General features: G+C 38.0%; 1 protein-coding gene across 1 annotated transcript in view; it reads right to left on the minus strand.

Moving 5' to 3' along the window:
• Positions 1-13587, minus strand: part of TTN (titin) — a 238738-nt gene that overhangs the window by 69318 nt on the left and 155833 nt on the right. The window contains 27 exon segments of the mRNA XM_037397744.1: positions 419-848; positions 1325-1515; positions 1607-1915; positions 2022-2321; positions 2714-3007; positions 3099-3383; positions 3479-3775; positions 3864-4163; positions 4628-4930; positions 5029-5403; positions 5501-5803; positions 5909-6208; positions 6650-6928; positions 7060-7365; positions 7469-7665; positions 8738-8843; positions 8937-9236; positions 9472-9771; positions 9864-9979; positions 10557-10743; positions 10857-11153; positions 11247-11534; positions 11633-11754; positions 11848-12025; positions 12160-12307; positions 12458-12609; positions 12900-13184. Coding sequence (XP_037253641.1) covers positions 419-848; positions 1325-1515; positions 1607-1915; positions 2022-2321; positions 2714-3007; positions 3099-3383; positions 3479-3775; positions 3864-4163; positions 4628-4930; positions 5029-5403; positions 5501-5803; positions 5909-6208; positions 6650-6928; positions 7060-7365; positions 7469-7665; positions 8738-8843; positions 8937-9236; positions 9472-9771; positions 9864-9979; positions 10557-10743; positions 10857-11153; positions 11247-11534; positions 11633-11754; positions 11848-12025; positions 12160-12307; positions 12458-12609; positions 12900-13184 — 6948 coding nt within the window.

Raw genomic sequence — 13587 nt, forward strand, 5'->3', positions numbered from 1 at the left:
CTTCTGTCATACACAGAGAGCGTATAATCCTAGAGCATGCATACTTAATTACATATATTACATATGTTCTTAAGGGATACTTAAGTACAAGGCATAAAGATTGAGCTTTTTAATGATAAAGAAAAACAATAACATGAAAATCTGACTCTGTACTCAAGTTTATTTGGCCATTTTTTCATTCATATAATGGCAGTTTAAGGTTCATAAAAGAAGTAAAAAAACTGAATTAAAGCTTATTATTTTTAAATCAGTGAAAACCAGTAAATCAGGAAACTACTTTATGTCAATATATTCCTTTTGGTTTAGTGAAAACGAAGCATTGGATTAATTGCACTAAAATCAATATAAATAGTAGTAGCACATTTTTGTTCTGGTGTGATATAGTCCTTTAAAATAGTCATACAAATGATATACTTACATATGGGATCTGCTGCTAAAGCAGGATCTGATGGTTCACTGGGAGGGCCGATTCCAGCAAGATTTTCAGCCATAACTCTAAACTGGTATTCAACACCTTCGGCCAAACGAAGCACAGTGTACTCTAGACCTTTTACTGCTGGTTTTGTTACTGGAGCCCTGTTAACACGTGACCAGTAGACGCCTCCCACCTCTCTCTTCTCTAACCAATAGCCAGTAATTGGGCTGCCGCCATTGTTCAAAGGAGGCTCCCAAGTTACCCGCATTGATGATCTGGTGCGATCCAAAATTTTTGGCTTTCCAGGAGGTCCAGGAAGGCCATAGGGGTCCTTAATAACAACTTTTTCTGAGAGGCATTCATCACTTATTCCATATTTGTTTACAGCCCGGACTCTAAATTGATATTTTCCATCTGTTTCAAGATTCCATACCTGAAAAATAAGATTTAAATCAATCCTTGGCTACTTTCAGAATAAACTTATTTGGAGTTATGCAGTGGTTTTCACTCAAAATTCTGTCTTGGAATCTCATTGACATACCTATGTTTACGTACTAAGCAGCTGTATGTAATGCCCTAGGGACTTTCTTATTTCACACGCACAGGATCAAACACAAATAAAAATGTCGTTTGTTTTTGCAGTTGGTAAAGTTATGAATAATGCTGGGAAACAGAAAGGAAGATGTGTTCTAAACTCAGCTGAGATTAAGTAGCAAAAGAGAACAATTTCTTTTGCTTTGTCATGAGGCAGACACACATACATAGATGGGCAACATTCATCCAGTAATTCTGGAGTCTAAATGGAGTACAAGCACAGGCATTTATGCAAATAGCAGTTTTCATTAGATGTGTACTATTGTTATTTTTTATGCATACTATAGTACATAATAAAGATATTTCATGAATTACCCCAAATCTTCTCTCAACAGCACTTTTGGAGACTTCTTCCCACTCAGATTTCTTCCTACTAGCATCACGTTTCTCAATAATGTAATGGGTAATTTCACTACCACCATTATCAAGTGGCGCATCCCATGTTAAATAGCATGATTCTGCTTTAATATCAGAAACAGCAAGATTTCTTGGTGGGGAAGGACGATCTGTATGAAAGCAACACAGCACAGAATTACATTAAGAAAAAGGTGAAAGCGTTTAATTAGCTGTCGTTTTATTAAAATGTCACATCCTTACCATACACTTCAACATGCACATTGCGAAATGCCGTGCCAAGACGATTGGAAGCTCTCACAGTGTAAGTGCCTTTATCATCCCTCACTGTTGCAGGCAGGATAAGTTCAGTTTTTGCCTCACTTCTAGATACTTCTTCCTTGGTTATCTTAAGTGCACTGGATGTTTGGTCAATTAAAACTTCATTCTTGTCCCATTCAATCTTTGGCATTGGCAGACCTGTCACATCAGCAGGAATATTAACTGGTTCTCCTGCCTTCACTTTGATAGTATCTCCTCTCACAGCCAGGCGTAATGTCACAGTTGGAGGTACTGAAAACAAGAAGAAAAATGACAGAGTGAAGATGCAGATTAAAGACAGAAATTGCCTTGCAGTGCGCTGGAGATGATTGTGTGGTTTTCTTTACAGCAGATATACCTTCGTCATCTTGTATAACTACATTGAGGGGCAATGATGGTTCACTTTCTCCAATAGCATTGACAGCTTTGACACGGAATTCATACATATGAAGTTCATCAAGGTTTTCAACAAGAAGAGATGTTTTTGGACACAGCCTTGCATTAACTCGTTCATAATCTTTTGAATCATGTCTCCTCTTCTCAACGATATATCCTAAGACAGGACTGCCACCATCACTACGTGGAGGCTTCCAATCAAGTGTAATTGTTGACTTTGTCCTCTCTGTGTACATGAACCTCTCAGGTGCTGTTGGAGGACCTATTAACATACACAAATCATAATAAAAAAACCCACATTTTAAAAGTTACAGAATTTTAAATCATAAGAATACAGTAGTTCTGACTTTTTAAAGCCACAGCCTTTGTATGCAAAGTAGTTGGGTAAGGTTATGGATAGTATAGTTTCTCAAGTATGTGGATAAAAAGGTAACAAGTAATGTCTCAGTAGACGTCAGTATTTTGTTACATAAAGAACCATAATAGTTTTACAAAACTGATTCAGAGATCTGACTGAAGTAATTCATCTAAGGCAGATGCCTTATCCAGGTAGTAGAAAAGTACATTTTCTGTATAGAAAGCAATCCACACAATACTGGTTTAATAACGTATAATTAAAAATTGTTTTAAAAAATTCCATAAAATTAGTCATACCTAATGGATCAACTGCAAGGATGGGTCCTATTTCAACAGGTGGACCAGTACCAAACTTATTCTTGGCGCTAACACGGAATTTATATTCCTGCCCTTCAACCAGACCAGTAATATCACATTTAGATCTCTCTGTGTCTACAGCTAGTCTCCACGTATGCATTTTGGCATCCTTCCGTTCAACAATGAAGCCTATGATATCACTGCCACCATCATCTTCAGGATCAGACCAGTTAAGCAAACACATTTTTCTGTTTGTGACCACTGGCTTTAGGTCAAGGACTGGCCCAGGAACATCTGAAAAACAAAATCAAACAAATGGGATAAAGCCTGAAGATTATCTCACCAAAAGAAATGCTCAGTTGATTTCAGAAAATATTTTTCTTACCAAATACTTCTACTCTGGTTCCTGCAGATTTGGAACCACTGCTATTGGTAGCAGTAATTACGTATCTTCCATGGTCTTTTCTCAGTGCATTCTTAATGGTTAACTCAGACTTTGTGCCAACATTTTCAATAACAACTCTATCTTTGTCTAATTCACCCTCCTCCACAGCCCATTCAATGGTGGGAGTAGGACGTCCTGTCACAGTAGCAGGAATTTTAATAGTTTGCCCAGCCATGATCTGAATGCCTGCTTTGACAGAAACATCCAGCTCGACAGTGGGAGGCTCTGCAAAAGAGAAACAGTTCATTAGTTCAAGGGAGAGATTCAAAATTACTTTTTAAACAGCTGGACATTTCTTGAAAATATCACAATTGCAATACCTTTAGGTTCTGCAACTGTTGTGGGTTCAGTTTCACCAGGTGGTCCTTCACCAGCGGCATTAAGTGCAGTAACACGGAGTTTATAGTCTGCACCTTCTCTGACTTCTTTAACAGTATACTGTCGAACTTTAATGGGCTTCTCTGTGCAACGTGACCACTCATTGACTCCCACCAGCTGTTTGTATACATGGTAACCAGTGATATCTCCACCACCGTTATATGCAGGAGGTTCCCACTCTAACTCAATAGAAGTTGAGCTTGTATCAGCAACCCTTGGAATCGGTGGACCAGGTGGCACTATAAATAAATAGGTGTAAATCAAAGTTAAAGGCTATGAATCCTATTCTGTCACCTGTCTGCTTTTAGCTTCTCCTAAGCTACTTACTTATTGGGTCCTGCGCAGTTTTTGGATCTGATGGCGGACTAAATTTACCAGGGCCAGCTGCATTTTCAGCACATACTCTAAAGATGTAGGTTAAACCTTCCAACAGTCCTTCAACTTTTATTTCTAGAGCATTCACAAGGTTCCTGTTGACCCGAGCCCAATGAGTACTATTAATTTCACGTTTTTCAATCCAATATCCTATGATCGGGCTGCCGTTGTCTTTTGGTTCATTCCATTTAACCAACATACTGTTGCTGGTAACATCTTGCACATCAGGCTTATTAGGTGGATCTGGTGGAGCTGAAAAAAAGAAGTAATTTTGTCATCATTGCTGTCTTCCTCAGAGCTTCCTCAAAGCTAAGAGAGAACTAAGATATGAGCGACTACTAGTTTTAAGTCATTCATAGTTCTCCTACACTCTCTCTCTTGGAAACTGATTCCTAACTGCAGTTATCAGACTTGCAGTGGTTCTCTCTTTTGGTAAGGATATTAATTTACTGAACACAGAGAATGTCACTATTCAGATGTTGTAAGTGTAAAGTTTTATCACAGTGACTGTCATTCTTATTTCTTTCCTACTGAAATTAGTATGTTTTCAATATCTCCCTTTATTTCAGTGGTTTAAAATGTGCAAGAAATAATAATTACATTGCTCAAGTTTCTTCTGGGAAACGTTCACATACATGAAGGCTGAGTATTCTAAGAGTCTGTGTAGCTTTTAGACTGGTTTTCTGAAAAAGTTGTATTTCAAAATTAAAACTTACAGAAAGGATCTTTTGCTGTCATTGGTTTTGAAACACATGGTGGTCCTGGTCCAACTCTATTTTCAGCAAATACACGGAAGAGATATTCTTTTCCTTCAATCAGTTTTGTTACATGGAATTTGCAATGCCTGAGTGTTGAGCTGACAGTCACCCAGCCCATTTCAGCTTTTGTATTGTCTTTCTTTTCCAGTACATAGTTTAGGATTTCGCTTCCACCATCATCAAGGGGAGGTTCCCATTTACAAATGACAGAATTTTTTCTCACATCTTCAAATACAAAGTTGACTGGAGGCCCAGGTGTATCTGTTAATAAAGCAAGAAAAATGGTGAGTACTCATCTTGTCTGCTTCTTACCCAATACTCTGAACAAATAGGTGTTCTTGAGGACACTCATTACATACCTAACACATTGACTTCACATGAGGCTTTTGCAACACCATGATCATTTTCCACTTTAATTGTAAATGTGCCATGGTCAGCTCTGATGGAGTCACGAATTGATAGTACAGACTCTCCTTCTTTGTGGTTGTCAACACTCATACGTTCTGGCAGTGAAAGCTGGAAAGGTTTCTCTTCTTCAGCTTCACCCTTCTTCTTCCTTGTATACGTTGTTGCTCTCTTTTTTATTTCCTCTGGTCTGACAACTTCATCATTCCTCAGCCAAGTGATAGATGGATAAGGTGACCCTGAAATGTGTGCCTCAAGTATGATCTCATCACCTCTCTTCACCTCAAGGCCCGACTGTAGGTTTGCAGCAAGAAAGACCTTTGGAGCCTCTGTAATAACACAGAATGATAAATGCAGAGTAGAACCTTCCAATACGTTTGAGGATGTATGGCAATTACTACAAACAATCAAATGAGCAATGCATACCGATAGGATCCACAGCTTTCACAAAAGGAGTAATTCGAGAAGGCTCACTAATGCCAGCAGCATTCTCAGCACGAACACGAAACTGATATTCCTTTCCTTCCTCAAGACCTTTCACTGGATAAGTTAATAGAGGTACCAGATAGTCATTGCATCTCTCCCACCTCTCTTTGCCCTTAGCAAGCTTTTCTATTATATAGCCCATAATCTTGCTTCCACCATCAAACAGGGGTGGTTTCCACGTAAGTGTTACTGATTTTGATGTTGGATTATGGACCTCAAGGTCAACAGGAGGATCTGGAGGCTCTGTGGAAGAGTAGAAGAAGAGGGATAATATGAGAAAAAAAAAAGTATGAAGATTTGAGTTAAAATTCAAGTTGCTAGATCAGTTAGTAGTGAAAAAAAACTTACGTTTTGGGTCTTCTGCAATGATTGGGTTTCTTAGTTCAAGATATTCACCTCCTCCAATCTTATTGACAGCTTTAACACGGAAATAATATTCACAGTTAGGGATAAGATCTTTGACTTGCCATGAAAGCTTATTTTCACCAGACATGACTGGGATATATGTTCTACGACCAGCTTCTCTGCGTTCCAGAACATAATGCAGAATAGGAGTACCACCATCAAAGTCTGGAGGTTCCCAGGATACTTTGCAAGAATTCTTAGTTACTTCGCTTGCCTTAATGTCTTTACACTGTCCAGGTGGACCTGTTTTAAATAAGAATAATAAAATTAGTTAACTAAATAGATGGGAAACTGTATTCCTACAAATATGAAATTATACTGCATTTTTTTGCTTTGCAGAAAGCAAACCAAAACCCACAAACGTTGGCTACACGGCATATGTATGAATTTATGATCCTAAAGGTGAAAAGTATTCAGAATTCTTACAGGTTTTTCATATTTATATGATGACTACTCACAATAATTGGGCTTTGAGCAGTCACTGACTAGTTAGACCAACTTGGGGTAAAGTGTTTTTTTTGTGGGATTTTGTAAGATTAATGCCTTTATGGCGTTCTACATGTGTCTGAATTGAAGTGATTCCTTCACATGGCAGAAAACGGATTTTTCGAGTCCTTTCTTCTTTCAGCTGTAGGGCTCAAATGAGGATAAGTATATTTCTCAGAATGGAAGAAGCCTACTTACCGATGACTTTGACATTGACTGAGCCAGTTGTTGATGCCAGCTTGTTTTCCAATGTGATAGTATAAACACCAGCATCAGCATGAACACTGTCCATGACTTCGAGCAATGCAGAGGTGTAGTCACTCTTCATTGTTGTTCTGTCACCAGCTTTCAACTCTTTGCCGTCTTTGTGCCATGTTATAGTTGGGGATGGAACAGCTCTGAAGGGTACAGGGATACTTAATTTCTGTCCTTTAACAACAACAATGTCACGAGTTTTTAGATCAATGGTTGGATTACCTGTAAAAGTAAGTATAATATTAATAGAAAGTCGCCAAACAACATTCTTTTTTCAGTTATGCAGATCCCCCCCGCCAAAAAAAAAAAAAAAAAAAAAAAGAAAAAAAAAAAAGAAAGGAATCTATTCTTACAGTCTGGGTCCTTGGCAACAACTTTTTCTGAGATGTCTGATGGCTCACTAGCTCCAACAGCATTGACAGCTCTGACTCTCAGCACATATTCCTTGTCTGGAACAACACCTTCCTCCACTTTACATTTTAGATCTTTTATTGGGCGAGAATTGATTCGCATCCATTTTTCTGTTCCTGCTTCGCACATCTCAACATTATACCCAATAATAGGGCTTCCACCATTCTTCTCAGGTGGTTTCCATGCAATGCAAATGTGCTTTCGACCTGCATCTGTGACATGTAAATCCTGAGGAGGTGAAGGAGGACCTGCAGGAATGGAAAAGAGTTGTGTCATTTTTCTCCAGAATATCTGTTCTACACAGTATACTGCTTCTGTAATCCATACACTGTATATTATACTGCTACTTACTTGTTGGATCTTCAATATGAATGAGGTCGGTTGGTTCACTGGGATGACCACAGCCAGCTTCATTTTCTGCACGAACCTGGAACTGTACATCTGTACCTTCAATGACATCAGTCACTCTGAAATTGCAGTCTGGACCAGCTGTCTTTCCAGCTTTTACCCAGCGAGTGGCGAGTTTTTCTTTCTTTTCAATAACGTATCTGAATAAATTGGGGAAAATACTGTCAGGCACTTGAAACATGAACACTTCAGACTTCTTGCTCAATAGAATAGATAAATAGGGATGAGAATAGTTTGGCCAATGGAAAAGTAGAGAGTCACGGGTGACAGATTCAATGAACTTCACACATCAGCCACGTAGTCCTGGTAGGTCTTGGATGTAATGGGGCTGACATTACTGATAGAGCCAATTCTGAAAGCCAGTTCCTGAACTTCTGCTATGTTCTTAGGTTTTAGAGAGCTGCAGAAGAAGAAGAACCTCAAAGCTATGCTTGTATCTTTCCTAGTTTGGATCTCAGTGGTTAGTCCACTGAAAGTATTTTTAGGTATTATCTGTGAGTTACTCAGCTGTTAAAATTCTGCCTATGGTAGACTGTGGGAAAGTAAGGTGAATTAAGTGACTTATGTTGCTGCAGGGAGATCTCTGTAGTTGTCTGTTTAAGATACGTTTACTGTGATTGGGAAGGAAAGGAAGAGTGAAAATACAAAGAGGAAAAATCTAACTGGCATTCAAGGTGAATTTCAGAGGACTGGTACTTTAGAAACCAAAGAAAAGGACAAGTTAGAAGCAACCCAAAGGAGTAAACCAGTTTGCTTGAAAAGTGTAATAAAAAGAATGAACAGAAAAGTGATGAGTCTTCACTTTAAGTCATACCATTTGAATGAGAAACTAAGGCAGAAGGAAAATGTAACAATATTAAGTGGTAGATGGGCCTAACTGGCTACAGCTCTGGAGGAACTGGAGACTGGATACCTTATTTTTTTTCTGTTTTATATGCAGTTCAATTTAATCTCATTTTATTAGATGATGTTTGAGGATGTTGACATACATTCATTATTCATGCACATTGGGTTATTTATATTTGCATAATTTCCACATTTTAAAATCAAACCTTTAATTACGTTGATCGTATGGCTTCTCTTTTACATTCATTCATCTCTTTTTCATATAAAATGTGTTCATTTAAAATTTAAACATTTTGACAAAAATGTCATCACTCATAAAAGATCTTAATCTACAGGAAACACTAAGCAAACTTAAAATTACTTTACCTTTGAATTGGTCTGCCACCATCATTCTTAGGTGGTTCCCATTTCAAATCAACATGACCTTTTGTGACTTCAACTATTGTAAGAGCATATGGAGGTCCAGGGGTTGCTAAAGAAAAAAAATACACAAATTAGAAGAATAGGAATCCATTACATGTGAACTGTTTCTATTGATCACTCAGTAAGCAAATCTGAAACTTACTGAAAGTATCTTTAGCAAGCACTGAATCCTCGATTTCACAATAGTCACTCTGTCCAATGGCATTTTCAGCAGCCACACGGAAGACATACAATGAGCCCTCAGTCAGTGGGCTCACTGTGTACTTGGTATCTTTCACTGTCGTATCAACTGTCTGCCAGCCTTTCCGCCTTACATCTCTCTTTTCAACAATGTAGTTGGTAATTGGGGAACCCCCATCTTTCTCTGGTACTGTCCATTTAAGATCTGCTGTGTTTTTAGTAATATTAATAACCTCAAGCCACCGAGGTGGTGAAGGAGGATCTGTAAAATAGAAAAAGAAGGTAAAACAGATTAGTGTATTTCACACCAAAAATTGCAGAAGACAGGGAACACACCAAAACTACTAAAACTTTGTATTTTCTTAGCTGAAGCAGGACAGATTTTAATATTTCATAAGCCTTCCAAGAGTTCACTACAGAGACACGCAGACATGGGGCTTTTATAAAGACAGAAACTGTGTATTTGCAGTAGCAGCACATTCTGAAACAATACTTACAGAGCCTCTCCTTGCACAGCACAGGGTCACTGGGTTCACTGGGCTCACTCTCACCAGCCTTGTTCACAGCTCTTACACGGAATGAATATTCTTGCTTCTCCATAAGCCCTTTGAGGAAGTGTTCTGTTGTGGGAACTCCTTCTGCCACCCTCACCCACTCGTCTGTTCCAGTCTTTAATAGTTCAATGACATAAGATTCGATCTTTGCTCCTCCATCATGTTCTGGCTTTGTCCAGTTCAGGAATAATGATGTCTTGCCAACATCTTTCACAGTTGGCTTTCCAGGAGGCCATGGTGGATCTAGACAGGAGTCCAATATTAATTACATGACTGAAAACAAATAATTTTTTTGTTGTTGTTAAACTAAAACATTAAAAATGTGTTTATTATACCAATTGGGTCTTTCACTAAGATTGGCTCTGTTTCCTTGCTTGGTTTTCCAGGTCCTGCAAGATTCTCTGCCAAGACACGGAACTTGTATTTCTTCTTATTTGTAAGACCTTTAACTCTGGAAAGAAAAATTAAGTTTGATTAAACCACACCTACATGTTAACTGGTACCTAAAACATTATCCTCTCTTTGTACTACAGTTTACTTGGAAAATCTGAAAATACTTAAATTACTGCTAATGATGTTTTATGAAATGGTGAACATCCAAAATAGGTGTATTGTCAACAGTAAAATGGTGCACCACGACACAGAAACCAGTGTTTTGAAAGTCATATTGCATTTATGTATGTTCCACAGTTGTTAGTAAATATGAGTATCAGGAGAAAAAAGCCACCAGGCTTTTGCCAAATTGAGATGGCTATGTCTGCTGTTTTAGAAGGTGTTATGAATAATCAAATAGCACAGAAATTAATAAGCATAACATTTAAAAAAAAAAGAATGATTCAGTCTTCTGTAAAGATGTTGCTCTTTAAAACTAATTGTCAAAAAAAAGTGTGCCACCAGATGTTAGGTGGATCTGAACTTGTGGAAACAAGGAAAAAATAGTAAACACAATGTAAAATGTGTTTAAAAGGCTACCAATACATTTTTATGTCTCTGTGACCCATTTCAGATTGAACTGACTATAGCCTTACTTGAATGTTGTATCTTTCACTGGCATTTTATTGCATTTTATCCATTTATCCTGCTCAGGATCATATCTTTCAACCCAGTAGCCAGTTATGGGGCTGCCACCATCTTCATCTGGTTCATTCCATGTTAAGGTGACTGAGTCTTTGGTGACCTCTATAGGCTTGAGACCGGTTGGAGGGCCTGGTGGATCTGTATAAATAAATTGAAACAAAAACAAGAAAAAAAACACAGAACCATCATACATATGTTTTTCCCCCCTCTTAAAATATTGTAAGAATTTAACATTAATTTAATCAACTAACCAAATGAATATTTTGCAATGATGGGGTTACACTGTGCTGGCTCCCCAACACCATACATGTTCTCAGCACTGACTCGGAACACATATTCTTTATGAGGAGTTAAATTGGTAGCTCTGAATTTTGTATCCTTAATAGTTGATGACAACTTGTGCCATATTTCACTGTCTGTAGCTCTTTTCTCAAGGACATAGTTGGTAATTTTAGAACCCCCATCATCTCGTGGAGGATTCCATGTCAGAAGGCAGGATTCATTTGTGATTTCTGATACATCAAATGCAGCTGGTGGACCAGGTTTATCTGTAGAGCACAAGATGTGAATGTTAACCTTCTGCTTGCATAACTCAGTACATTACTAATAATTTTTATAAACAACATAAAATACATGTATACCAAGAACATTAACTTCAACAACAGCAGTAGCACGTCCACTGGAATTTACAGCTTCAATAATATAGGTTCCACTATCACTCCTCTTGCTGTCTGTAATAGTGACTGTAGAATGATTAGGTTTGGTTTCAATGGTGATTCTGTCATCAGGTCTCAAAATTTTTTCAGCCTTGGTCCAAGTAATCTGGGGCTCAGGCTTTCCAGTTACTTTAGCTGGCAGTTCAATTTTAGTTCCAGCTTTCACAGTAAGTCCAGCAAGAAGCTTCACATCTAAGAAAATTTCTGGAGCCTCTGATTTAGGAGAGAATAAAAACATTGTTGTAGAAACAGTATTTCAAAGACTGGTAAAAATAAAGCAGATCTTTTAAGTCAGTGATTGAAGTAATTACCTTTTGCATCAATGGCCTGAATATCATCTGTTGGCTTACTTGGCTTGCTAGCTCCTATTCTGTTCAAAGCCTTAACCCGATATGCATACCACTCTCCTTCCTTGAGTTTCGTTACTTCCATTCTGTTTGTTAAGAAAACAAAATCAAGGTATTTAAAGCATTGAGGATGGCACAGTTAGTTGAAAGGATATAACTTCTGATCTTAATTTGCTTACTTTGTTTCAACAACTGGCTCCCCACATATCTCCCACTTGTCTGTGCCACGTTGGGATTTTTCTACCAGATATCCCTTAATGCGGGCTCCACCATCATATTTGGGAGGCTCCCATGTTAGGAAGATTCCTTTTGATGTTGGATTTCTCCATTTAACATTCTCTGGTGGATCAGGCACCGCTATTACGAAATTAAAAACAAACGGGTTGTTAGAAGCCAGTCTAAGGAAGACATCTTTTTACATCTTACTTTGAAGAAAATCAGCAAGATTTCAGAAACAGAAAATCAGCAACAATGTGAAACGATTGACTCACTTGCTGGTGCTGACATATTTACAGGTTCATCAATATATGCAGGTTCTCCTGGGCCACATTTATTGCATGCAGAAACTCTAAATAAATATTCTTTTCCTTGGATGAGGTCAGGTACAGTGAACTCTTGGTCAACAACATGATCCATAACCTAAAAAGAAGGAAAGCTCCAATGTGTTTCTAAAATTTATTTCCAAAGTGCTATTAACAAAATAAGACACAAAATGCAGTAGCACATGTGGAAGCAATATAGCAAATCGAAATGAGAAAGCAAAACTGAAATGAGAAAAAATGAACTTACTTTGCTCCATGTTTTCCGGCTTACATCACGTTTTTCAATTATATAGCCAGTAACTGGACTTCCACCATCATCTTCTGGCGGTTCCCATGACAGCTGTACTGTGTTCTTGATTATGTCTAAAACTTTAAGTTCTCTTGGTGCACTTGGACGAGCTAGAAATCATCGAAATTGTATTAATTATTTTGTAATCAGAATTTGACAGATCATCTCCATGAATCTATCTGCTAGGAGACTTACACTTCTTAGCCATTCTACCTTAAACAGCAAAGCTGGATATTGAAAACCAGAAAAGAGATTTTTGGAGGATGGATTCCTAATTTTTAGTTATATTTTAATAGACATGGTTTACTGAAGGTTCTGTGATTTCACTTTATTAACCTAATCTGATTTTACCAAGACAAATATGGAATGATATTGCTAGAATATATACATGTCCACTTACCAATAACATTAACATCAATTTCTCCTGAAACAGATGACACAGGATTTTCTAATGTTAAGGAATAAATTCCCTTGTCTGGACGTTCACTTGGAGTAATTACGAGTTCTGCAAAGGAGGCAGTGGTCTTCATTGTTACACGATCACCCTCTTCTAAGACTTGGTCACCAAAAGACCATGTGGCGGTTGGCACAGGGTAGCCAGTGATAGGAACACGGATCTTGATTGGCTCTGGAACAATAACTTCCAGCCCATCTTTAAATGCACTTAGATCCATTGTAGGTCCAACTGGAAAAAGTAGAAAATGAATTCAATTAAATACTTTCAAATGTTCTGAATATGGCTTATGATAGCTGTGTGGAGAGGCTGATTCTGACTATATCTCAACCTGCAGGTCGGAGCTGTCTAGGACTAGCTGTCACTTATCACTGACTAACTCTTTTGGTTAAATGCTTTTTAGAAATATGTGAATGATAAGGCAGCTTAGCCTATCAAGTAGGAGATCTAATTTACCCTTTTTTTTGTTGTGTTTTGGGTTTTTTTTTTGTTTGTATTGTATTGTTTCGATTGTTGGGGTTTTTTTGTGGTTTTTTTTTTGTCTTCTCTGCCTCCCATAAAGCTAGATCAGGAGACAAAAGGTCATGCCTTGGTCTTCAGGCAACCTAATAGCTCTCTGCTTAATAGTACAGCT

The sequence above is a fragment of the Falco rusticolus genome, chromosome 8 (assembly GCF_015220075.1).
Source record: "Falco rusticolus isolate bFalRus1 chromosome 8, bFalRus1.pri, whole genome shotgun sequence".
NCBI lineage: Eukaryota > Metazoa > Chordata > Aves > Falconiformes > Falconidae > Falco > Falco rusticolus.